Source organism: Manis javanica, chromosome 10 (assembly GCF_040802235.1).
Source record: "Manis javanica isolate MJ-LG chromosome 10, MJ_LKY, whole genome shotgun sequence".
Taxonomy (NCBI): Eukaryota; Metazoa; Chordata; class Mammalia; order Pholidota; family Manidae; genus Manis; species Manis javanica.
Window position 1 is genome coordinate 93,453,915 of NC_133165.1, and position 26,351 is coordinate 93,480,265.

Consider the following 26,351-nt stretch of genomic DNA (forward strand, 5'->3'; position numbering starts at 1 on the left):
GATGTAACTTCAAGAAACAATTACATGCAATGTGCACTATTGAATTTTTAAAATTTATCCCATTTTGTACTTTTTTGTTATTTCCCCGTAATAAGGGTAATTTTTTAAATTCCTTTAACATTTTTGAATACACTTGAAATGTATAAATTATTCTCTTAACATTGTTCTACCTTATTCTCTATAAAAAGGTAGTTTTACATGTACCAGAAAAATCATAGGACTATAATTTTACAAAATAGTTATATGACAACATGGTTATAGTGAGAAAATCCAGACAGATATTTAATCACATGATTAAATGCTTTTATACATTTAACTTAGAAAAATTTTGAGCATATACCAACTATTCTTTTTTGTAACTCATCTGTGTTAATTACATTACCTTAACTGCAAAGTTTTTCCTCCCATAAAAAGTAAACAATTATCATATCCCTAACCTTCTGTGAAACAGCGATTTTAACTTCTTCTTGGAGTGCTTCAATTTGCTTTTTCTTCTGTTCAGTCAATTGCTTAAGCTCATTTATGTTGCCCTTAAGTTGTTGTTGTTCTTTTTCCTTTTGTTTTAAAGTATTTTGGGACTGTATGACTTGCCCCTGCATTGAACTGAGTTCCAATTTCAACTGATGACTAGTCTAAAAGAAAATAAAATCTGTTTAGCATTCATTTATTCATTCAACATACATTTATTGAGTATCTATTATATACCAAGCATTACTCTAGGAAGGAACTAGTGACCCTATTGGCCACAGGTAATCAGCAGTAAACCAAAAATAATAGGCCCTGCTCTCCTGGAGCTTTCATAATTGACACCACTCACTGTTAGATGAATGCTGGATTAATCATCAATATTTGTTTAATTCTACATTTTAACTTACCTATTTGGATAGCATGTGTAAATGAACTATTATTCCCTTGTATCACATAAAATAGAAATACCAACATCAATCTTTAGATTGCTGGAATGTCTACTCTCCTTATTCTCAAAGAATATTCTCAAAATGCTTACTAAGCCTGGTGGCCATGGTTAATCAGAAAGAACAGCACTATATTAGCTATGATAAAACAAAAATCATTTTTGGCATATATGTTTAGTATCTGTCTGATAACACTAAACTATATCACACAATAGTTTCCTCAGAGATCTGGGGAATATTTTGCTACTATTTTGTTTTTACAATATATTAGGATATATTTTTGTTCAAAATTAAGTATAACATAGAAGTCACACTCAGGTTCTTCTGTAACCAAGGTGAACTACTACTCTCTCCAGCCCTTCCAAATAAAGTCATGTTTTCATGTTCTATGCATATTGCATATGAACCTATTTTGAGCATTTGACCATGTTCAAAGATACTTGTAAAAAACTTTTGGTGCTATATATAGAAGTTTCAGCTATCTCCAACATAAAGGTAAATATTTTTGTACAAAACAGTAGTAACTATAACAATAATGATGATTATGTTATGAAAACCAATGAAAAAGTGAAAGCTAACATTTGAGCATTTCTTTTATTACAGTGTTTTAAGCATTTTGAAATGTATTAACTCATTTATTTCTCAAAATAATTCTGTGACATAGAGTCTATTATTAGCCCCATTTTACTACTGAGGAAACTGGAGCACAGGGAGATTATATAATCTGCCTAAGCTAAAGCAAGACAGCATAGTTAATAGATGGCACAGCCAGGATATAAATCTGGACAATCTAGATTCAGAGCTTGGGCACTAAGCCACCATAATTTTGTCACATACATGGCTGGCATCTAAAGCACAGATGTCTTATTTCAATCAACAGCCAGTACAGAACATATTAAAGACTTGTCAGAACTAAATTTTGCTGCTTTACCAAATCAAATCTCTAGAAAGCTATGTGTCTGGACTCCAGCTGCTAGAGGTAGGTCCTCAGAAAATAACTATACACACACACACACACACACACACACACACACACACACACACACACTCATATATTCACTCATTTGCTTCTTTGAATAGAAGCATTAACCATAGAAAAATCTGTTATACAATTATCAAATACACCATTAATATAAATGCCCATAAAATAAGAGCCCTTAAATTATCATTTCTATGGAAAGCCTATCAAGATATTTTTTCAACTATAAATAATATTCGCTTAATCTATATTATCTAATTATAACTCTACAGTTAGTTGACTCCATTTTTCACCTTTATTAATTATAATCCTTTATTTTGGGTCTTCTTCTATAAATTGGCTTAAATATTTTCATAGTAAAACATACATGACAATTTTAAATTATGTGTGTATGATCCATTACATTTCAGAGAAATAAACCTTCCTTTGACATATCAATGTGAAAACATTTTGAAAATATAAAACCTATTATGCTTTAGATCTTCTATGCTAAAGGAAAGGAAAATCCTACCTCCTCCTCTTTTTCAAGTGACTTTTTCAGTTCATTCTGTTCCTTACGTACACTTTCTGTCTGTACTTGAAGTTGATGTTTTAATTCCTTGCAAGTTTTTTCCTAAAAGAATAGAAACTACATTATGCAGAAAATATTTATAGTAAGGTTAGGAAGTGTGGTTTTTAAGCATAGTAAGATCCACAAAAGGAACTAACTAGAACTGTTGATGGTTTAAGATGGGATAGAATCATCTACTTCAGTTAAACAGGCAAATACTATAGTAGTAAACGGGAAGAGACAGGAAAAGGCTAAGAATTTCATTCATCAACCAACAGTTATAATAAATGCTTCAGATAATATTTAGATAATATTTTAGAACACTCTGGAAATCACATTTGTATGTCACAGAATTAATTATAATTAATTTATGCTAAAAAAATCAATACATTTGAAATAAAAATCACTTCTACCTAAAAAAGTAAATATAAACAACTAACCAAATCTAATATAGCAGCTTTTCCTTTCTGATTTTCCCTTTCAAATTCACTTTTGGAGTTCTTCAAAGAATCAGAAACTTTTGATAATTTCTCTTTTGCTGCAGAAAGCTCTGTCATTAGAGTTTCTCTCTCCATCTTCACTTTTTGTAGTTCTGTTACCACAGTTTGAATTTTGTTATTCAATTCCTTGTGTTGCATCTTTGCATCTTGACTTAAATTTTCAATTTCTTTTTTCAAGTTTATTTTTTCTTCCTCTTCCTTAGTAAGCATTTGCTTAATATTTTCAAGGGCTTCAGATTTTTTCTGTAGCTCCAACTTTGTACTGGATACTCTAAACATTTAAGAAATAATTTTTTTAAAGAATGTATAATTTATCATTTCTAATTTAACATTAAAAATTAATTTAAAATATTATTGTTTTTAACTTTCTTGTGTAGTTCAGAAAACAATAATTTAATGTCATAAGACCATACAACCAAAAAATGCCTTAGAATATCTGAGCTGATCATTTAGCAGATGAAGATTTTTTTTTCTAAAGTCAAATAAATTAGTGATAAAGCCAAGGCCATCTAAGCCTCGACACTTAACCCAGTCTTGTCACCACAATGGATCCCCCCAAAGAAAACTGAGCGTATAGCAGATGCTCTAGTCTGCAACAGCCAGAAAAGTTTTTTCATGTATCCTAAAGAACTTATTCATTGTGTTAGTCACCAAGCACATATAGAATTTTGCCTCTTTCGTTGAAAACCTAAAGCACATGTTTTTGATAGGTCTTAAACTTCCAAAAAAATACAGTAAATAAAAATATTTCATTTCAAGCACAGAGGAAAGACAACAGATTTAATCTAATCCTAGAGCCTAGCAGATTATATGAGATTTGTTATTTGTCCTTTAACATAAGTTTCTACACCTAACTGAATAAACTACAAGAATGAGGAATGAAGATATAGCTTTAGAAAAGTTAAACTAAACACTTTTACTCTTTTCACAAAAGGAATGAAATAATACATATTATGCACCTAAAGAAAAACATGCATTAAGATCAACAATTTTTTAAGTGAAAATAAAACCAGATGCAAAGTAATAAATTTCTGGAATGCATATTGTTTCTATTGTACTTTATAGTCAGTATGAACTCAAAAGTATGCTAAAAATAGGTTATTAAAAGCTGTGCTATCCATGTATTTGAAAATGGGTATTAGTATTAATATAATATCAGAACTGTATCTATACCTTAAAATTTTCCAACTTTTCAGTCCCAGAAATTTACTATTACTTGTTATAAAAATGATGACATTAAATACACTCGTAGGATAATGTACCTAATTTTTATAGGTCTGAAAAGTCATTATGATAATATTATTTTACTATTTTAATACAGTTAAAATCTGTCACATAACCCTAAGTTTAGGACTTGTTATATTTATTTAGTATGCTAGTTAACTTTCCCATAAATAATTATTATAAAATCCTAAGATAATATGAGTCAAAAAGGCAAAACAGATATACAGGTTTGCAGTCACTATAAAACTTTGTTAATTAAAAATATATATATATTAAAAGAAGTAATAAATAAATCCATGGTCATAGTGGGACACCTTAACACCCCTTTCTCAAAAACTGATAGAATGCCAGAGAAAATAACTGGCAAGGATATAGAAGATTAGAATATTATTAACTACCTTGACCTAATCGGTATTTATAGAACACTCTACCCAACAATATAGAGTATACATATTACACATGGAAAATTAACCAATATAAATCATACACTGGGTCAAAAACAAGATAGTCAGGAAAGTTTGAATTTTAAGGAGTATATTCTCTGACCATGATGGAATTAAATTAGAAATCAGTCACAGTAAGATATCTACAAGAACCTCAAATATATGAAAAGTAAGCAACATACCTCTAAATAACCTATGCATCAAAGAAGAAATCATGGAAGGTATTAGAAAATATATTAAACTGCACAGTGATGAAAATATATTGTAAAATGTGAGTTGGAAGGAAAGAGTTGGATGCATAAATGTAGGTGGGCCTTAGAAAGGGGAGCTGAACCCTGGGATCAGGGGTGGGGTTTACTCAAACCTGGATGTGCTTACCTAGCTCTCCTTTCCTGAGCAGCATTCTAGAAATACAAGACCCACATAAGAAACATCTGCAAAAAGTATGCAGGCAAAAAAGATCTTAATATTAAAAGGTTTTCTTACCCCAATATAATGTGGAAGCCTCTGAGTCTGAACCATGAGATTAAAACACAGAATGGAAATGGGCCCATTTCTATTGAGCCCATTAGAAATATAAGTAATCATTGGGCCTATAGAGTCCTTGGGAAAGAAAACAAAAACCAACTAAGAGGTGATCTTCATGGACTGATGACTGAGTTCCAGAGGTGATGAACCACTTAGGGGTGATATGAAGGATAAGATGTGCTCCCCAAATAGTTAGGCACTATAAACTATGATGATAATAGTAAAACGGAATGCTCTTGGAGGTACAAAATGCATATCCAAATCTTAAAATTTGAAGAATCAGTACCCAATTTACTAGATGCGAGAAAGTTTTCATCATCACTCCCAAAACAAGGATGAAACCATTAAGGCATGAAACAACTTAATTACCAATTCTGATGGTTTTGATTTTATTTCCTTGAACTGGAATTTCCCATTTTACCTTTCTCATGTTCTCAGCCTCCATCTTTATTTCTGAGTGAAAAACCCTCATCCCCATGACCTAGATCAAGTCTGTCAACTCACTCAAAGTGGCCTGTTTGGCATTTAAAGACCAAGTCTACCAAAATGTGACTGGTCACAAGCCCTCCTATGAATAATACAGCTTAATGAATGGGGTAAAACTGATTTTTAACCATCAAAATTCCAGTGAGTTATGTGTCCACTGAAGATCTCATGGCAAGACCCAATCCAAGCATCAGTAAAAACAAGCTAAGCAAGAGACTAATACTACCTTGGGAGTTAAGGAAAGATGGCCCAGTTCAGCACTTTTATGGCTATATGGAAAGCATCCAGAAGCACATACCCCCTGTGCCACCAATCACATTTGGAATTTCATATACCAATTAATCTTTTAGATCCTAGTATCTTCTAAACTAATCTACCCTTACAGTGAGAGCTGTCATGAACCCAATGAGCATTTAGTACAAATGGGAGAAAGGGCAATCTTCATCAAGATAATTTATTCTATCTGTTGAAAAACTGTCAAACTATACTGATTTCATTAGAATAAGACATGTAACTACCATCTGCATAAATCTGACATCTGGCATTGACAAAATGCAGAGTGAGGAATCGGAAAAAAGAAACAGATACTACAAAAGGTGGACAGCCACAAGAAAGCTTTCACATTAAGAAGCTATAAAAAGAAGAGCAAACTAAACCCAAGTGTAAGGAACAGAATGCTAAAAGTAAGAAGAGAAATAAATGAAATGGAAAGTTGACAAAGAAAATTATGTTTTTTTATAAATTGATAAATCTGTAATTAAGATTGGTCAATAAAAGAGAACACAAATTATGACTATTAAGAATAATGAGGCATCACTAAAGATTTTACAGAACTTAGAAGTATAATAATATTATGAATATCATACTAATAAATTTGAAGTTTAGAGGAAATGGACAAATACCTTGAAAGATACAAACTACCAAAATTGACTCAAAAAAAATACTAGAAAATAATAATATCCTTGTATCTATTAAATAAGTTGAAGTCCACATTAAGAAGTTACTCAGAAAGAACTTCAGGCCAACTGGTTCATTGATCCTTTCTCGTGAAGCATATTATGATGGCTTTGTTTTTCATTCACATTAACATCAGCAGTTATATAATCAACACAAAAAAACAGTTAATAAATCTTTAGGCACTATGATAGTGAAATTGAAATCTTAAGGAAACTTTATTACTTAGTTTATAATCTTCTCCTTATGTAGTTTAGCTTACATTTCTTTCTCTATTTCAAGTTGTTTACTCAATTCTGTGGCTCTAAGCTCTAAATCTGTGTTCCACTCTCTTTGTTGTTGTAGATCCTGCAAAGCTTGCTCCTTGCTTGCTTTAACTTTAAGAGCTTCAGCTTCTAATTTCTATGGAAGAAATATAGTAATCATTTTAATGTCAATAACTTTCCATCTATTATTAAATATTATAAGATTTTTGTTTATACTCAAATTGGTATTGGCATAACATACAAAAACAACCACAAAATACTTACATTATAATAAAAAACATATTCTGAAGCCTTTACTAAGTAAACGAGTTATTTATCTTGGAATCTGGCAAGAGCAGGCTTTATACCTAATAGGTAGTCACTAAATTTTTACTTTTCAAAATTAACTCTGAATAAGAGAATAAGCTTAAAATAATTATGTCTATTACTTGAGTAAAAGTTATTCACTCAAGCATGAAAAAACTAAGTATAACAGCGTCATAGCAGGGCCCACTTAAAATATATCTTTTATATTCATAGTTAACAGCAATGATGTAATTATAAGTATTAAAAACTAACTTGGAGTTGCCATGTCCTCCTTCTAATTAGCATCTAATGACAATACTATAAAGCCAATTACATTTCTGATTTTGCTTTTTTAATCTCTGGGTCAAAAAACTACTGTTTTTCATAGTATAGTTGCTGTCTCATATATATATATGTGTGTGTGTGTGTGTGTGTGTGTGTATATACACATATATATGTATATATGTATGTATTTTTGCAAATTACAAAACTAAATTGTTAAGTATATAGAGTATCTATAAGCAATGCATTTCCCTGTATAATTGTAATAATTTTGCATCCTATATACTTTATAAACCAATCTAGGTACTTGTGGCCTTCACTCAACACTTACATTGGATATCTGATATAAATATACTAATTCTATAACAATATATCTTTGTAAAACATATGGAATACTTCCTAAATAATAATTACAAAATGTTAAAGGCCTAATAATAATAATAGACACTCACAATAGACATTCCTGGTTTTAAATAACTATTTTAAAAAGATAGCCAAATAAACTTCCCATTAGATACTTTTCAATAAAATAGATTTTCTGTTATTTTTAATCATTACATAAAATAAGAAACAAAATCCAAAGGGTAAAAATGTACAGTTTAAAAAAGGAAGTTTACCATATCTGAAATACTATATTGAAATAAGAAGATAAGGAGATGGGAATGCTAAAACAAAAGAGACTCTTCAACAAGCATAAAATGGTTAAGTTCCTTGAAATTACAGTAGATCCTTCATTGGTTGTCTCTTGGAAATAGTTATGTTACACTGAACCCATTATATACGTTAACTGTCATTTGTAAAAGTGACCAATTAATAGAGAAATTAAAAGTAAAGATGGAATTCAAAACTAAGATGTGAAAAATTACAAGTAATTTTTAAAATTTTACAACACAACTTCAGTTTTGTTTGCAGATTTAAAATCTTTGTAGGTCATCAGTTTCCATTGCTACAGCAGTAAAAAATATGGCTAATTAAATTCAATTTCTTTTACACAAACCTTAATTTGACCTTCTAATTCTTCAGTTTTCTGCTCTAAAGAGAGGCGTTTCTCTTTATACTCTTTAAGATGACTTTCCAGCTGACTGCAATGTTCTTGCTTATCCTGCAATTTTGTAGTGAGCTGATCCAACTGAGTAGTGATTTTATTTAACTCCTATATAAAAGTACAATTAAAGAAAGCTTCGGTAAGGTTCACTTTACTATAGTGCCCAAATGTTTGGTCAAAGTAGTATTGAAAAATCTGATTTTATTTAAGAAACTGTTTGGAGTAAGACCACAGATAAGTTTAATGATTTATCAGAGATTATATTTACCCACCAATATAAAGGACCTCAACTGAAGTTATACATAGTTTGAGATACTGTCTTTATATGCATAACAGCTCAATAGCTTTTTCTACAGTTATTTTAGGAGCCAAAAGATTCAACAGAATATTAAATACACTACTAATAAAATAACACTTATATAATTAAATGTTTTCAATGTTCACACTTTTTGAAAACATATTTAAAAACACAGTGATTACATTAATACTTGTTCAATTCTTTTGTAATACCTATTTGCACAGAAAGAATAAAATACAAATTGCTAGTAAATCTACCACCCACAAATAATCACTATTAAAATTTTGATAACTTTTCTTCCAGTCTTTTCTGCATGTTTCTATTTTTTATTTATACTTGTAAAATAACAAGATTTTGCTTTACATACTGTTTAACTATAACTTCACTTTTACTTAATGCATCATTAAACTGTTTCATTATTTTCTAAACATCATTATACTAGACTGGGTAAATTTCCATTTTATTAATACAGACCATCTTTTTTACAAATGTCCTATTTTAGATTCTTACATTGCTACTTAGCTTTCTGCATTCAGTAACAGAACTGCAAATAGCATACTTAAAGCTATTATTATTTCCTTAGTAAACTAAAGAATATGAATAATCTTAAGGTTCTTGAAATGTATTTCCAAACAGCTTCCCCTATCACTATCAAAAGATTGAACTAATGTATACTACCACTAGCAGTGACTGAAAGTGGCTTGTTCTTCTTCTATATAATCTCCAATCCTCTCAGTGTTAAACACATACACACACATACCTCAATAAGGGCATATCCCATTATTGTCTTAATTTGCAACTGATTATTAATAGACTTGAACATTTGCTAATAAAGTTTTGATCACTTCCTTTTTTGTAGGTTTACTTGTTATGTAAAACTGGTTTTTTAAAAATCCCCTTCATCTATTTCACTAATCCCTACAATCCCTCCCCTCTAGCAACAATCAGCCTGTTCTCTGTGTTTGAGTCTATTTTTGTTTAAGATTTCACATTCAAGTAAAAGCATATGGTATTTTTCTTTCTCTGCCTGACTTATTTCACTTAGCATAATGCCCTCTCAGTCCATCCATGTTGTCATAAATGGAAGATTTCATCTTTTTATGACTGAGTAATATTCCTTTGTATATATGTATCATATCTTCTTTATTCATCTATTGATGGATACTTAGGTTGCTTCCATATCTTAGTTAATGTAAGGAATACTGTGATAAACATAGGAATGCATATATCTTTTCAAATTAGTGATTTTGTTTTCTTCAGGTAAATTCCCAGAAGTGGAATTACTGGGTTGTGTGGTATTTCTATTTTTAGTTTTTTGAGAGACCTCTATACTGCTTTCCATAGTGGCTATACCAATTTACATTCCCACCAACAGTGCATGAGGATTCCCTTTTCTCCACATCCTCACCAACACTTGTTATTTCTTGTTTTTTTAATACTAGTCATTCTGACTGGGTGTGAAGTAACATCTCATTATGTTTTGATTTGCATTTTCCTGATGAACAGTGATGTTAAACATCTTTATGTGTTATGTATGAACATCTACTGACCACCTGTATATATTCTTTGGGAAAAATGTTTTTCCATGTCCTCCACACATTTTAAAAATTGGATTATTTGTTTTTTGGTGTTGAGTAGTATGAATTCTTTATACATTGTGTATAATAAATCCCCTATTGGATGTATCATTTGCAAATATATTCTCCCATTCAGTAGGCTGCCTTTTTGTTTTGTTGATGGTTTCCTTTGGAGTATGGTGTATATAACACACATACACATACACACACACACACACACACACACACACACACACACACACACACATATACATATTCAATGCTTACAGAAGTCTGGAAGGATGTATCTAAATTTAATAAAAAACATTCTAAGGAGGAAAATGGGATTCAGGCTTAACATAAGTATAAAATAGTATCAATTTTTGTTAACGTGATACACAACTGTATTGTTTAAAGAAAGATGGAAAAACAACCAGTATTACTTCTCAAATTAAAAAGCAAACTTTAAAAATTCCTACCTATCAAAAGGTCAGAAAAATCTACCACCATTTTTACCTTGGCCCTAAAGTAGTGTAAGTGTTTTTCATTCTATCAGAAGTATTGAGAAAAGTAACTTCTGTATTCCCTACAATCCCACTTACTCCTACCCCTCAAAAAAGAGAGTAACTCTTATTATTGAGATGGAATACATGGTACTCTTTACCTCCTTCCAACATTAAGTATATCTGGGTCATGACCAGATTACCAGCTAAAAACATGGGAGTCAATCTCTCTTTTCCAATCATTGATACTTGATGGGATGAGGGAACAATTCAATAATTAGTAGTAAATATTTCAGCTCCACACCAAGGTCTGGACTAAAGGAGAAATACAATATTAAGAAGCCCAACCATAGCTGCACAACAATTGAGCTTTATCAAAACCAAAGATATTTTTATCTCCATCTGTCTGACTCCTGCATCTACCATTCCACTGATTCTTAATTCGAGGAGAAATTAAAGGGAATAAGCAAGTCAATCACAACATTATATAAAACTAAATGTTATTTTATACATATTTGCAATTAATTTATCTACCAGAACATTAGGTTATGGTATGAAATTGCATTAAGCTCCCCTACCTGCTGTTTATCCTGTAATGCATTTTGGGCTGTGTCCAAATGATTCTGAAGATCTGCTCTTTGAGCAGTTTTTGCTGCTTCTGCTGATAGTAATAATTCAGTTTTGGCTTTAATCTGTAACAAAATGTACAAGTCATTTAATTTGTATTTAGTTCTTGATTTCCCCTTACTTGAACATGGATAATTTTTGCCACTAAAGTATTTTTTAAAATTAAGTCCTTTGGCAAAAAACAAGGATTCAGACATTAAAAACTAAGTATATGAAGCAGGGATGAAGACTCTTAAAAATGTTTGGATGAATGATGAAATTTATCATGACATAGCTGATGATACATAAGTCACTATATGACAACAAAATACTTCTCCCTCTCTTAAACTGGACATGTACAAATTGCGTGATCATATAACTCATCTAACAAATATTTTCTATTTTAAAAAGAAAGATATGTGTATCCTCTTTCTCCAAGTTCTAATAAGTATACCTGTATATAGTATTATAGTATAGAAGAATGATGAGAATAGAGATAGAAATATGTCTTAATTTCCACCCTGTGATTGACTCAATGAGCAAGGTTTCTATATTGGCCTCTGAAAGAATATTTCAAAATACTTAACAGTACCATATAAAGGTTTTTTTTTTTAATGAAAACTTTAAAGTAAAATTTAAAAATCAAACTAAAAAGGTATTTAACATAGAAATCTAATGGTATAATATCAAATTACTTTGAACTTCAAAAATAATAAGGAGTTCATGAAAACAAAGAAAGTGAAAAGCTCTGATGGTTTCTGAAAGTGCAGTTTGCTCCAAGAAAGATAAAAAGTGAAACAGGAAAGCTCAACAAACTGTCTAGATACAACCTTTACTTAATTTCTATTCCCAACCTTTTTCCATTGATAAGTGAGAGAGAGAAAGGAAGAGAAATAAGGAGAGGGAGAAACAGAATTTAAAACATCTGTTGGCCTACAATTCATTCTTTGGTCATACAAACTCATATTAAATTGCAGTATTACCTGTATGTCAAGCTGGGAGACCTTCTCCCTGCTTTCATTTAATTGACTATTTAATTCATTCACACTAGTTTCCAGAGAAAGAACACGGTCTTGTGCAGCTCTAAGATGTGCCTTCTGCTCTTGCACCTGGTCATGTAAATCCTCCTGGGCTTGTTTATGGCTTTCTGACTGATTCTTCAGCTTCTCTGTTAGTTGAGTTACCTATCATACAAGCAACACTCTTAATTATGAGGGTCACAAATGATATAACAAGAACTAAGAAACCCAAATGTAATCACCATGAGAATACTAAAGTCTTCTATGGCAGGTTATCTCAAACCTTTTTCCAGAAAAACTGTCGGCATCTTTCCAAAAATAAGTAAACATAATCTCTCAAAATCTTCAGAAATAACATCAAATTTGGAGATTCCTATTATTATTTTTTAAACCACCTCTACTTAGCTGTAATTTACATGAAATAAAATTCACCCAATTTAATTGTAGTTTGGAGATTTGATGGATACATATACTTATTTAACCACAATCAAGATAGAGAATATTTTTATTACCCCAAAAAGCTTCCTCATGCCCCTTTGTAGTCATTCAGCACCCTCCACTCATCTCTAGCCCCAGATAATCACTGATCTGATTAATAAGAGTTCCTTACATATTCTGGATATTTCTGAATTGTCTGCTATATGTATTGCAAATATTTTCTCCCAATCTGTGTCTTAGCTTTTATTTTTGTAATGTTATCTTTTTTGAAGAGCAAACATTTTTAATTTAGATGAAATCCAATTCATCTGATGTTTCTTTGGTGTACCTTGACTGGCATTCATTGAACTTCCTGAATCTGTGGGTTCATAGTCTTAATCAAATTTTAAAATTTTCAGACATTATTTCTATAAATACTTTCCTCCTCCCAAGCCTTCTGTGACACTAGTTATATGTATGCTACAATACATAGTTACTGTCCCACAGCCTTTTTTCTCTCTCTGCTTCATTTTGAACAGCTTCAATTACCCTGTGTTAATGTTCACTAACACTGTTTTCACTTTATTTATTAAGCCCATCCAATGAAATTTTCACTTTAGATATTTTTTCTTATCTCTAGAAGTTCTCTTTTGTTCTTTTTTTTTTTTATCATTTCCACTTCTGTTTCCACTGTTAATGCTTTTTTCATTTATATCTATAGCATATTTTGAGAGCAGTATTAAAGTACTTGTCTGATGACTATTTAATCTCTCATTTCATGGTCTATTTCCATTGAATGACTTTTTCTCCTGTTTCTGCTTTTCGGTCAAGTAATTTTTTTTATATTTCTTGTGACAGGTCTGGGTTTTCTTGTCTTCTTTAAAAGAATGTTGAATTTTGTTTCAGCAGGCAGTTAACATATTTATGGTTCAGCTGGATCCTTTCAAAGCTTTTTTTTATGCTTTGTTAGGTCAGGTATATACTAGCTTTTACCCAGGCTAGTTTAGCTTTACTACTAAGGAATGACATTTCTGGGATTTCTACTGAATGCCCCCATATGTTCAACCACATTTTTCTTCTCTGACTGGTTGGAACTTGAACATCTCCACCACTGTGAGTTCTGATAATTTTTCAGCCTGAGGCTCCTAATAATTGTACATTGCCTGGCCTTATAGAATACCATCTTACGAGCATAAAACTTAGCATTCAGCTAAAAGCTCAAGTGGATCCCTATGCCGAGTTTTGGAGCTTTTTCTCTCCATTGTTGCCTCCTCTCTGATATTCTGCCCTGCGAATTTGAGCTTCCTCAGGCTCCCTGGGCTCTCATTCTCAGTTCAGTGATACTACTGTGCTTTCCTTGGATTTCCCCAACCTGCACCAGAGTCTGGCAAATGCCTCCAGGTCAAAAGTTGCAGTGGTCAAAAGGTTCACCACACTTCTCTTCTCTCAGGGATCAAAGCCTTGCACTGCTTATTGTACAAAATGTATGAAATAGTGGTTTTATACATTTTTTCCTACTTTTCTAGTTGTTTATTAGAGGACTAAATAGGTATTAGTTACTCTGGTCAGAAGCAAAAGTACACAGATTTATTTATTCTTTTTAAAAAAACTTTATAGACTTTCTTGGTCATATCCGTATGGTAAGCAATGTCCAGTTGTATACAATTTACAACTATAAACTAGTCTAAATAATTCTTCATGAAAACTGAATTTTTCATAAAAAGGCTAACTTTTAAATTGGGGGGAAAATTTGAGTTATATTCTAATATCCAAATTAGAAGAATAGTAAGATATGATACTTTGTTTACTGCTTTCTCATTTATATAATTATAATTCTCTTATTGGACAATTCCTTTTAAAAAGCAATTAAAAGTTCTTTTCAGTTTGAAAATACATTAAGCTAAATTTTAAAAGTTCCTTTTAAATTATACATGAATGTTAGAATAATAAGGCAACTTATCAAAATTATTATTAGCTATATATTCCAAAGACATATACATTATCAAAATATAAGTAACCACTGAAGTCTGTATATTAACCAATACACAGTAACAGCTAATACTTGATTGGTACTTTCAGTTTATAAATATATTTTGTTATTCATTTGTTTTACAAAACATCACAAAATGCCATGAGACAAGCATGCATTATTAATAACATCTCTACTTTACAAATGAACTAACAAGATGAAATGATTTGCTCATGGTCACCTGGGACATGAACTGTAATTTTCTTTGTCAAATTACGTTGTTACTTTCACTGTAATAGGAATCCACCCTTAACGTAAATGAGATGGTATTTGTCAAATATACATAATATTTTTAAGTACTTAAAAATAAGCAAAATGAAGAATCATTTAAATAAAGCACTTAGTAAGATTTAGAGCGATAAAAGTAAATTTTAGAAATAGAATACATTTGACAAGCTTACTTGTTCCTGTAAGGTATGGTTTTTTTCTTGTAACTGGTTAAGTACAGCAGTCTCTCCTTCACCAGCCTGAATTTTTGCATAAAGATCTTCTCTTTCTTTTTCTAATAAGGAAATACTTTCTTTACTCTTCTGTAATAAGGCCTCAAGGTTCTGGATCTTTTGGTCCTTATCACCAATTTGACGTAGTACTTGTTCCAAATCATTCTGTAAAGAAAACCACTACCTTAAGGATATAGAACTTAAAAAAGTTATTCCTCAAATATACAATAATTGATAACTTTATGACTTGAACTACATTTTTTACTAATCATTATACATTTAAACATGGCCAATTTAATTAAATGATTACAACCATATATTTAACAATATAATCTATATTACTGATAACAAACTAGAATTTAACAACAAAAAAAACCCTTCATTCTTGGTCTAACATTCTTACCTACTTTCTTCTTGTTCAGTTCATTTTAGACACATGGGACTCTCATTATGCCTTCATCACCACAGGCACAGTCCCACCTCAGAGCCTCTGCATTAACTGTTTCTTCTGCCTGGATCCCTTCCCCGACAAAGTCACATAGCTTATTCTCTGTCCTTCAAATGTTTGCTCAAATGTCACCCTCTCAAGTAGGTCTACACTGATAATAAAATTATAGATTTTCCCAATACTCTCACCTGAGTAGTTTTTCCTTTCCATAGCACTTACCTTCTAACACACTAAATAATTTACATATTTTTCATGTTTATAATCCTCTTTCGTCCCCTCACTAGAATATAGGCTCCACGAAGGTGAGGATTTTTGTCTGTTTTATTGATTGATGCATCCAAGACACATATGCTCTAAGATATTTGATGAACGAACAGAAAAATAAATGACTGCACTCTAAGACATGAACACTCATGAAGGCTCACTTCAATACTCTAATAGGATTCCTCTATCAATAACATCAAGGTATCCCTCTCATTGTACTTTACTGAGGACCTTAATGTTACACAAAACACAGTGCAACAGACCACGTCCAGAACAATGCCTGTGAATGTTTGAGAGCTATCTGACCTACAGCCTTTGCCTTTACGTCAATCATTTTAGAGCCAAAGAGCCTCTACTCAGAAGAAGGCCCTAACAAACCCCTCTGTAAACCTGAGAGTAGCCCACATCACCTTGCTGACACAAAGTCAGCAACCACCTGGGGCACCTTCAACAATTTGTGCCAATATTAAAATATTTGGGATCACTCATTTTCAGACTTATACCTCAAAGCATAAGATTCATGCTTATCTCTCAAAGCTTCAATCATGAAATGATGAAAGGCGATCTAACCTCTCTGCTCTCATCCTCTATTCCTGCTACTAATGACCCCTCTCTCAACATTCCACTAACCTTCTAGAACCACCGTTCCAGGCCTAAGCTTTTTTCCAGAAGAGTCACTCTATTTCCAAGTGGTAAATGAAATTTAGTTCTACCATTACAGATGCTGACTCCCCTTTAACAGTCTCTGATACGTAAGGATTATTCTGCTGGGCAAACAAGGGTGGTTAACTTTTATGTGGTTTAAAACTACCATAACTTTCTACCTCACATCAAAGTTTTATGCTGTTTGGGGGGTATGTCATTTATTTGTTCTACTCTCTATTCTATGTTACTATCATCTATAAATCCCTACCTCATTCACTGAAGACTTGAGACCTGATTTAGTCTTTGTCTCAATCCCACTTGCTGCCAATTTCCTGGGAAATACAAAATACATACAGAATTAAGAGCACAGCCTCAATATTCATATCATCTTAATCCCTGGAACTTTACTCATTCTATTCAATTACTCACATGTAGGATCTTTCTTTCTTTCTTTCTAGGTAATCACCTAAAATTGTTCCAAATGAAAAATCTCAACTATCTTGAAGACACCTTCCTGAGCACCTTTCAATTTCAGGACCTTAATTCTGGTCCTCTAGATCAAAGAGACACTGACTTCAATTTTCTTCTAGCTTATTTAGCATATCTCGAGCTTCTCTTCCTGAACTTCATATATGAGCTAATCTTAACTATTCTTTCCTGTTTCTTTCATTTTCTGTTTCTTTCACCGCAAAGTTTCCTATAACCATCCTAAAAAAGCCCAATCCTAGATTGATGTTGCAATCTGTTTTTTTCTCCACAACTTCATTTCTAAGTACTGTTAGAGCAGTATCACAAATCTCCATGGGTTGATGCCACTATAAATTTCTAGACTCCAACCTCTATTATGTACTCAGAATCCTCTTATCTACCCTTTCTTTCACTTCAATGAGGTTCTTACCTTCATACATTCCCCTTGGTAACTACTTAAATCTTCAGTATTGTCTCCAAATTCTTAATCTCTGCCTGCCTGACATTCAGCTATTGCTATCTCCAATTTTACCCAAAAAAGGGAGTGGGGGGAAATCTTCAGGAATGATCTACCTTGATTTCCCATCCCCTTGTCTACATGTAACCATATTTACTTCCTTTCCTCAAGCTTCAAAGGCTGTCCTTCAGAGGATAAGTTCAAATTCACCAACACCTATTTTATCAGTGACATCAGAGCTTATCAATACCTTATTCCTTCTGCCCCCTTTCTCCAATATCCTCAATTAATCCCTATCAATCTTTGTCTAAATAAACATGTTAAGATATCTCGTTCTCAGAAATACTTCTCAGACCAAGTCCCACTTCAGTTTTTGCCCAATCTTTGTATAATTCACATTTAAATTTCAAAAGTAATACATATTTATTTTCCCAGCTCCCTCATCTCTCATTTACTTGTCAATTAAAAAATCAGACCAGCTCTATCACTTTATTGAAATTATGTTTAAAAAGTTCACCAGCCTACTTCTTAAATGCCTAATCTAATGGACATTTTTCATGTATCATATAAGGCATCCCCACCATACATCTACACCTGAAGATGTTTATTACTCCCAACTTTTCACACTCTTTAATCCCTTGGCTTCCACTCTGCAGATTCTCCTTAATTACTCTGGTCATTCTCTTTCTTTGGGCTGCTCTTACTCTATGCATGCATCCCTTAAGCACTGATGTTTCCCAAGCATCTTGTATTACTAGGTGTCTGCCTTTTCTCACTCTACTCTCTCCATGGCTGATCACATCTATTCTAATAATTCCATTTACCCCATATAGCTGATGTCTATCATAGCTAATATATATAGCAAGGTCCTCTCCTCCAGGACTTTAAGTTAATGTATCCTGTAGGTGCCTCAAGACATGTCCAAAACTGAACTCATCAAATTATGCTACAAAACCGCCACTTGTCTCACGTTCACTAACACAACTGACACCTCCATTTACCATGTACACAATGTTATCAATCTGAAAGTCATTCCCTTTTGCTCTCATTCCTACAACTACTAAGTCAACAAGTCCTATTTATTTTACCTCCCAAGTATTACTCCTCATATTTGTTCCTATGACACTTTTTAACTTGCTCGAACTAAAACCATTATTATTTTTCATCTGAACTACTGCATATATTAGTCTTTTAACTGATCTCCTGTTTCAGAATATTCTCTCTAAAATCTCTTTCACACAACCATAAGAATAACCTACTTAAAAATCAAATCTGGCTATGGAACTTTCATCTTAAGACCTTTAATACCTTTCTATCTTCAAGGATAAGTGTCACACAAGGCCTTCCATAAACTTACCCATGTCTGACACTATGGCCTCCTCGAGAACTAATCTCTAAATTATGCTTTAAGCTCCAGCAAAACCTAACAGCTGAGTTTATACCAGATTCAGTATTCTTGTCCTTGTAACCTCTACTATACTTGGATATGCTTCTCACTATCACCATCTTTGCAGCCCAGAAACATCTATGCATTCTTTGCAACACAGATTGTCACTTTTAAGTAGTTTTCAATGACTGCTCTTTTCCAGATTCTGAAGTTAGGTAACTGTCCTCCAAGCCAACATGATAATTTTATATACACATATGCACCTAGAACTATACTCTTTAATCAGTTTAATTAGTTTTATTAGATGTATTCATTTAATACATCTGTTTTATTAGTTTTCAAGGCTTTTTCATGTCTCCATAATGAGAGACTTTACCTGGCTTCTTTGCCATGCTTTTGTTATTCCTCCCCAGGGAATGAGAATTTAACTAATTGGAAAGTTTGGAATAGGAACTAAGCATGTTTAACTCAGCCCCTTGCTCTCCCCTCAGTCTAAGAGACAACCTGCCTATAAGAAAGTAAGAGGCTGTCATTTTCAGCTTTGCCTGTGACTGAATGAATAAATTTAATTCTGGGGTACAGTATAAGAAAACCCACTTAGCTGCAGACCTATGCCAAATTCTCTACCTCAGTTTTACTATTCTATTTCTTTACTACTATTTACAGTAAAACTTCTAGGGTTAACTATGTTCATTTTATCCAACCTCTCTTCTGTTTTCTCTTAAACTCTCTCCCTCAGGCTTTAGTTCCTCCTTCTCTATCCAAATCGCTCTTATCAATGTCATCAATGATTTCCATATTGCCAAATTCAATAGGACTCTCAGTCTTCATCTTATTTGACTTCTATCCTTCAGACTACCCAGGCCAAAATCCTTGGAATCATCCTTGATTTCTCTCTCATCAATCTATCAATAAATCTGTCAGTTATACCTTCAAAATATATCTAGAATCTGACCATTTCTCACTACCTACACTGTTTCCACTCAGATCCAAGCCACAACATTTCTTGTCTGGATTACTGTACTAGTCTTTCAGCTAATTTCTTTGCTTCTATTCATGTGCCCCAATAGTCTACTCTCAATACAGGAGCCAGAGTAATCCTATGAAATTATAAATCAGATCCTCCACTGACCTCACAGTAACATTCTTAAAACTACCGATGAGGCTCTACACGTTCTGATCCTCTGTGTCACTAAGACTGCTGCTTTAACCCTCCTCATCACTCCCACCACTGCCACCACTGGCTTCCTGACGCTCCTTAGACATGCTCCTTCCTCAAGGCCTTTTAACACTGATGCTCTTCTTTCATATCCAATGGCTCACACGCACCCTTTGGGTCTTTTATCTTCTCAGACAGGCCTTCTCTGGCAACGCTAACATTGCAGTCCCACCTCTAGCTCCCCACATAGTTTCTACTCCCCATCCCTTTTTTCATCTCCATATCACTTACTGTTATCTAAGCAATGATATATTTTGCCTCTGTACGTTGGCTATTGCTTGTAGCCCTCACAAAGTTCTATGAGAGCAGACCTTTCTGCCAGTTTTCTTTGCTTTCATATCTGCAAAATCATTTATTTCCTTGGCTAAACATAGACATTAATAGATACTTGTTGACTGACAGAATGAAAGAACAAATAAATGAAAACAGTATTTTGATCTCTATCTGACTCCCATGCCCCTCTCCAAACTCAGAAGGGAAAGAAAGGTGTATTACTTACTGTCTCCTTTAAACTCCAACATTGTTTCTGTGGCACATAATTAATTTGCCATTTACTAAAGGTAGGTACTATATCTTTCTCACCTCTTATTTCTTTCAGTGCTTACCACAGTCCTGGACATAGAGTACTCTATAATATTTAATTAATTAATGAAAGATTGAAGGAATAAACAAATGCTAAAGTCATTCATTTCAAACATTTGGGCACTCTCTCCCTTCACAGTAATAAAACAAAAATTTAATTTCTTTCAATCCTCTAAATTATGCTATAAAATCTGCCTAAGTTTAACCCAATCATTGTATTTTCTTTACCTGTAATTCTAATGTTTATATAAGAATTCCAAAGCAGGGAAAGACATGACCAAACACTAAGTTCTACTATAGGAAACACAAAATGTTCTTTTTTACTTGGCTAACTAAACCAAAAAATTTTATTTGCATTTTTTAGTTTTTCAAATAAAGTGTTTTTAAGATAATAACAATAATTTATTATTTATGAATAATGTAAATAATATATTTTAAATAAACAGATACACTTACTTAATAAAGAAATTTAAGTTTATTTTATATAAATTTATTTAAATAAATCTGTAATAACTAATTTTAAAAATTTAGAGAAAATTTTCAACATAGCATTTAAAAGAAAAAGATTTCTGATTTTCCAGATACTGAAAATTATCAAAACCCTTCATAGCCAAGTAATTTCCATTATCTAGTTTTTACCACAATAAAGAATAATAATTTGGTTAATTTTTGTTTAAGAGGCTAATAATTCAAATAACATTTACCTGAGCTTCTCGAAGTTTTGCTGTAGTGCTTTGCTGAAGAGCTTGTTGTTCTTGATGCTGTTGCTTTGTTTTATCTAACTGATGTTGCAATTCTGTGAAATTTGTTACTTTTTCCTTCAACTTAAAAAAAACGCAGACTGTCAGTTGACAACTTAAAGGCTTAGTGCTATCATTCATAAATATCTGACATTATGTCAAATCTCACAATTCTCAAGTCTAAAGAGAAAACTAAACTCAGATAATAAGTAAATCAACTTTGAAAGCAATATCTCATTACTTAGAGAATTTTAATTTTAATAGAAACTATTTTCCAGGTATGGACCTTCATCCTAAGAATACAATTCTTCCTACAGGTTGGCATTTAGTTTATTATTGCTCTTTGCATACTAATATGATCAAGGAATTACACACAAGTTTTCATTACAGTAATCTAAACCATAGTCTCAAAATGTGTGGGGTTTTATTCTACAACAATCACAATTATCACTTATTAGAAAAGAATAGGATCATCTGCATCTAAGATTTCAGGTCTAGAAGAAAATTGGTTGCTGAAGCTACAAGTTTTAACTCTCAATGTTTCTTCAATTGTAGTAAAAGACATAATTTAATGATAACTTTAACCAAATAACAGTTTCTACTTTTTGGCAACCACACATTTATTTAGGAAGCATTCAATCTTATGCTTCATTTTTAAAAGTGAAAATCCTTAAATGCAAATGGAAAATTTATACGTGCCAACTTCATGCCAATGACCCCTCACCGACTGTTCATTTTTCAGTGTTTCATTACAAAGTTGTCCTTCCTGGGTAGGAAGACCCCTCCTTTGGCAGCCTGACAGAGGTTCAACCCCAGAATCTTTCCTGCCTAAGCTGAAAAAATAGTCTTCTTTGTACATTTCTGTGGAAAACTTTAGGGAATACAATCACAGCAAAATGAATTAATGTAGTTAATAATAAGGGTGTTTTTACTGGGGAAAAATAAATGTCACAATTCAGCATTAAAAAAAGCAATGTCTAATGAAAGCTCTTGGCAATGAAAAGATTTAACCAATATTTAATAAGATGCCTCAAATCTAGCAATAAATTTACTAATAAAGTCATTTGAAGTGCTATCTCACCTGTTCTTCTAAACGAGAAAGTTTGAGTTGTAAATCAGCTACTTGCTGTTCTTTATCCATCAACTTTTCACTTGAAAGTTGTCTCTGTTCCTTCAGCCTGCCATGAGCTTCCCCAAGTTGACGCTCTGTCTCCAGGAGTTTACTATGTAACTTTAAAAAAGAAAAAAAAAGTTGATATACACATATGTATAAAAACATGAACATTCATCATTATCATCTATTTTCCAAACAATATTATATTGTTCACCAATATAATATCTTTATTTTCATAATACTTTAGGAGAACCTAAGATCCAATTAAATTTAATTATATAAATAATAATGAGTCACATAAAATTGTAAATTAAACATCATAGTTTTGGGGGTTTTTTGTTCTCCTAAAAAAGTACAGTGAACCAGAGGTTCTTGTTTGGACAGAAGTATTAGAATCACTTGAGGTACTTAATAAAATGAAACTTAAAAATTAATACACTTCAGGGCGGAGCCAAGATGGCGGCGTGAGTAGAGCAGTGGAAATCTTCTCCCAAAAACACATAGAGCTATGAAAATATAACAAAGAAAAATCTTCCTAAAATAGAGACCACAGGACACAGGACAACATCCAGACCACATCCACACCTGCAAGGAACCAGCGCCTTGCGAAGGGGGTAAGATACAAGCCCCAGCCCGGCGGGACCCGAGCGCCCCTCCCCCCGGCTCCCGGCGGGTGGAGAGAAACCGGAGCGGTTTTTTTTTTTTTTTTTTTTTTTGGCGAGCGCTTTTTGGAAGCCTTAGAGGGACGGGCCCCCGTTGCTGGGAAGGCAGGGTGGCGGGACCGGTGAAGAGGTGCCTGGGAACGGCACCGGAGGACAAAGAATATCCCGCGTTTCTCCCTGCGAGACCTGGGGGCGGGTGCCTGAGACCGGTGCCTGAGGACGGAGGAGGTCGCGCGTTTTTCCCCTTTTTTTTTTTTTTCTCTTTTTGGCGAGCGCTTTTTGGAAGCCTTGAAGGGACGGGGACCCCAGTGCTAGGGAGGCACGGTGGCGGGACTGGTGAGCGGGTGGCTGGGACCGGCGCCTGAGGACAAAGAATATCCCCCGTTTTTCCCTGCGGGACCGGTGGGCGGGTGCCTGAGACCGGCACTTGAGGACAGAGGAAATCCGCGTTTTTCCCCTTTTTTTTTTCTCTTTTCTGCGAGTGCTTTTTGGAAGCCTAAAAGGGACAGGGACCCCGGTGCTAGGGAGGCAGGGCGGCGGGACTGGTGAGCGGGTGCCTGGGACCGGCACCTGAGGACAAAGAATATCCCGCATTTTTCCCTGTGGGACCGGTGGGTGGGTGCCTGAGACCAGCACCTGAGGACGGAAGAAATCGCGCGTTTTTCCCCTTTTTTTTCTCTCTTTTTGCCGAGTGCTTTTTGGAAGCCTTGAAGGGACAGGGACCCCGGTGCTAGGGAGGCAGGGCGGCGGGACTGGTGAGCGGGTGCGTGGGACCAGTGCCTGAGGACAAAGAATATTGAGCGTTCCTTCCCTGCGGGACCGGTGGGTGGGTGCTTTTTGGAAGCCTTGAAAGGACAGGGACCCTGGTGCTAGGGAGACAGGGCAGCAGGACCAGTGAGCGGGTGCCTGGGACCGGCACCTGAGGACAAAAAAAAAAAAAAAAAAAAAAATCGCTTGTTTTTTCCTTTTTTTTCCTTTTTTTTTTCTCTTTGTTTCTGTTCCCTCTCATTGTTGCTGCTGTTGTTTTGGTTTGGAGAGTGCTTTTTGGAAATCTTAAAGGGGCAGGACAGGTCACTTAGACCAGAAGCAGGGAATCTGGGGATCTCTGGGCACTCTAACCCCCTGGGCAGCAGGGAGCACAGAGGCCCCTTACGGAGATAAATAGTCTCCTGGCTGCTCCCCCTCCAACGGGGCTCCACCACTTTGGAGGAACAGCCCCAGCCAGGCCAAGCCCACAGCAACAGCGGAGATAAACCCCAAAGCAACTGGGCAGGAAGCAGAAGCCCTGTCTGCGCACAGCTGCCCAGCACAAGCCACTAGAGGTCGCTATTCTCCCAGGAAAAGGCTACAAATCAACAAGAAGGGAAGCTCTTCCAGCGGTCACTTGTACCAGCTCTGCAAACTATCTCTATCACCATGAAAAGGCAAAACTACAGGCAGACAAAGATCACAGAGACAACACCTGAGAAGGAGACAGACCTAACTAGTCTTCCTGAAAAAGAATTCAAAATAAAAATCATGAACATGCTGACAGAGATGCAGAAAAAAATGCAAGAGCAATGGGATGAGATGCAGAGAAAAATGCAAGAGCAGTGGGATGAAGTCCGGAAGGAGATCACTGATGTCAGGAAAGAGATCACAGAAGTGAAACAATCCCTGGAAGGATTTATAAGCAGAATGGATAAGATGCAAGAGGCCATTGAAGGAATAGAAGCCAGAGAACAGGAACGTATAGAAGCTGACATAGAGAGAGATAAAAGGATCTCCAGGAATGAAACAACACTAAGAGAAATATGTGACCAATACAAAAGGAAAAACATTCGTATTATAGGGATACCAGAAGAGGAAGAAAGAGGAAAAGGGATAGAAAGTGTCTTTGAAGAAATAATTGCTGAAAACTTCCCCAAACTGGGGGAGGAAATAATTGAACAGACCATGGAATTATACAGAACCCCCAACAGAAAGGATCCAAGGAGGACAACACCAAGACACATAATAATTAAAATGGCAAGGATCAAGGACAAGGAAAGAGTTTTAAAGGCAGCTAGAGAGAAAAAGGTCACCTATAAAGGAAAACCAATCAGGCTAACATCAGACTTCTCAACAGAAACCCTACAGGCCAGAAGAGAATGGCATGATATACTTAATGCAATGAAACAGAAGGGCCTTGAACCAAGGATACTGTATCCAGCACGACTATCATTTAAATATGATGGTGGGATCAAACAATTCCCAGACAAGCAAAAGCTGAGGGAATTTGCTTCCCACAAACCACCTCTACAGGGCATCCTACAGGGACTGCTCTAGATGGGAGCACCCCTAAAAAGAGCACAGAACAAAACACACAACATATGAAGAATGGAGGAGGAGGAATAAGAAGGGAGAGAAGAAAAGACTCTCCAGACAGTGTATATAACAGCTCAATAAGCGAGCTAAGTTAGGCAGTAAGATACTAAAGAAGCTAACCTTGAACCTTTGGTAACCACGAATCTAAAGCCTGCAATGGCAATAAGTACATATCTTTCAATAGTCACCCTAAATGTAAATGGACTTAATGCACCAATCAAAAGACATACAGTAATAGAATGGATAAAAAAGCAAGACCCATCTATATGCTGCTTACAAGAAACTCACCTTAAACCCAAAGATACGCATAGACTAAAAGTCAAGGGATGGAAAAACATATTTCAGGCAAACAACAGTGAGAAGAAAGCAGGGGTTGCAGTACTAATATCAGACAAAATAGACTTCAAAACAAAGAAAGTAACAAGAGATAAAGAAGGCCACTACATAATGATAAAGGGCTTAGTCCAACAAGAAGATATAACCATTCTAAATATATATGCACCCAATACAGGAGCACCAGCATATGTGAAGCAAATACTAACAGAACTAAAGAGGGAAATAGACTGCAATGCATTCATTGTAGGAGACTTCAACACACCACTCACCCCAAAGGATAGATCCACCGGGCAGAAAATAAGTAAAGACACACAGGCACTGAACAACACACTAGAACAGATGGACCTAATAGACATCTA

General features: G+C 34.2%; 1 protein-coding gene across 5 annotated transcripts in view; it reads right to left on the bottom strand.

Moving 5' to 3' along the window:
- The window catches only part of EEA1 (early endosome antigen 1), a 138,271-nt gene that overhangs the window by 25,001 nt on the left and 86,919 nt on the right, over window positions 1-26,351 (bottom strand). For all 5 annotated transcript variants that reach the window (XM_073213613.1, XM_073213614.1, XM_073213615.1 and 2 more), the window contains 10 exons: window positions 22,616-22,765; window positions 21,499-21,618; window positions 15,286-15,489; window positions 12,403-12,603; window positions 11,392-11,505; window positions 8,409-8,564; window positions 6,841-6,980; window positions 2,884-3,214; window positions 2,405-2,506; window positions 438-632 (listed from right to left, as the gene is read on the bottom strand). In XM_073213613.1, the coding sequence (XP_073069714.1) occupies window positions 438-632; window positions 2,405-2,506; window positions 2,884-3,214; window positions 6,841-6,980; window positions 8,409-8,564; window positions 11,392-11,505; window positions 12,403-12,603; window positions 15,286-15,489; window positions 21,499-21,618; window positions 22,616-22,765 (1,713 nt within the window). The remainder of the gene's footprint in view (window positions 1-437; window positions 633-2,404; window positions 2,507-2,883; window positions 3,215-6,840; window positions 6,981-8,408; window positions 8,565-11,391; window positions 11,506-12,402; window positions 12,604-15,285; window positions 15,490-21,498; window positions 21,619-22,615; window positions 22,766-26,351) is intronic.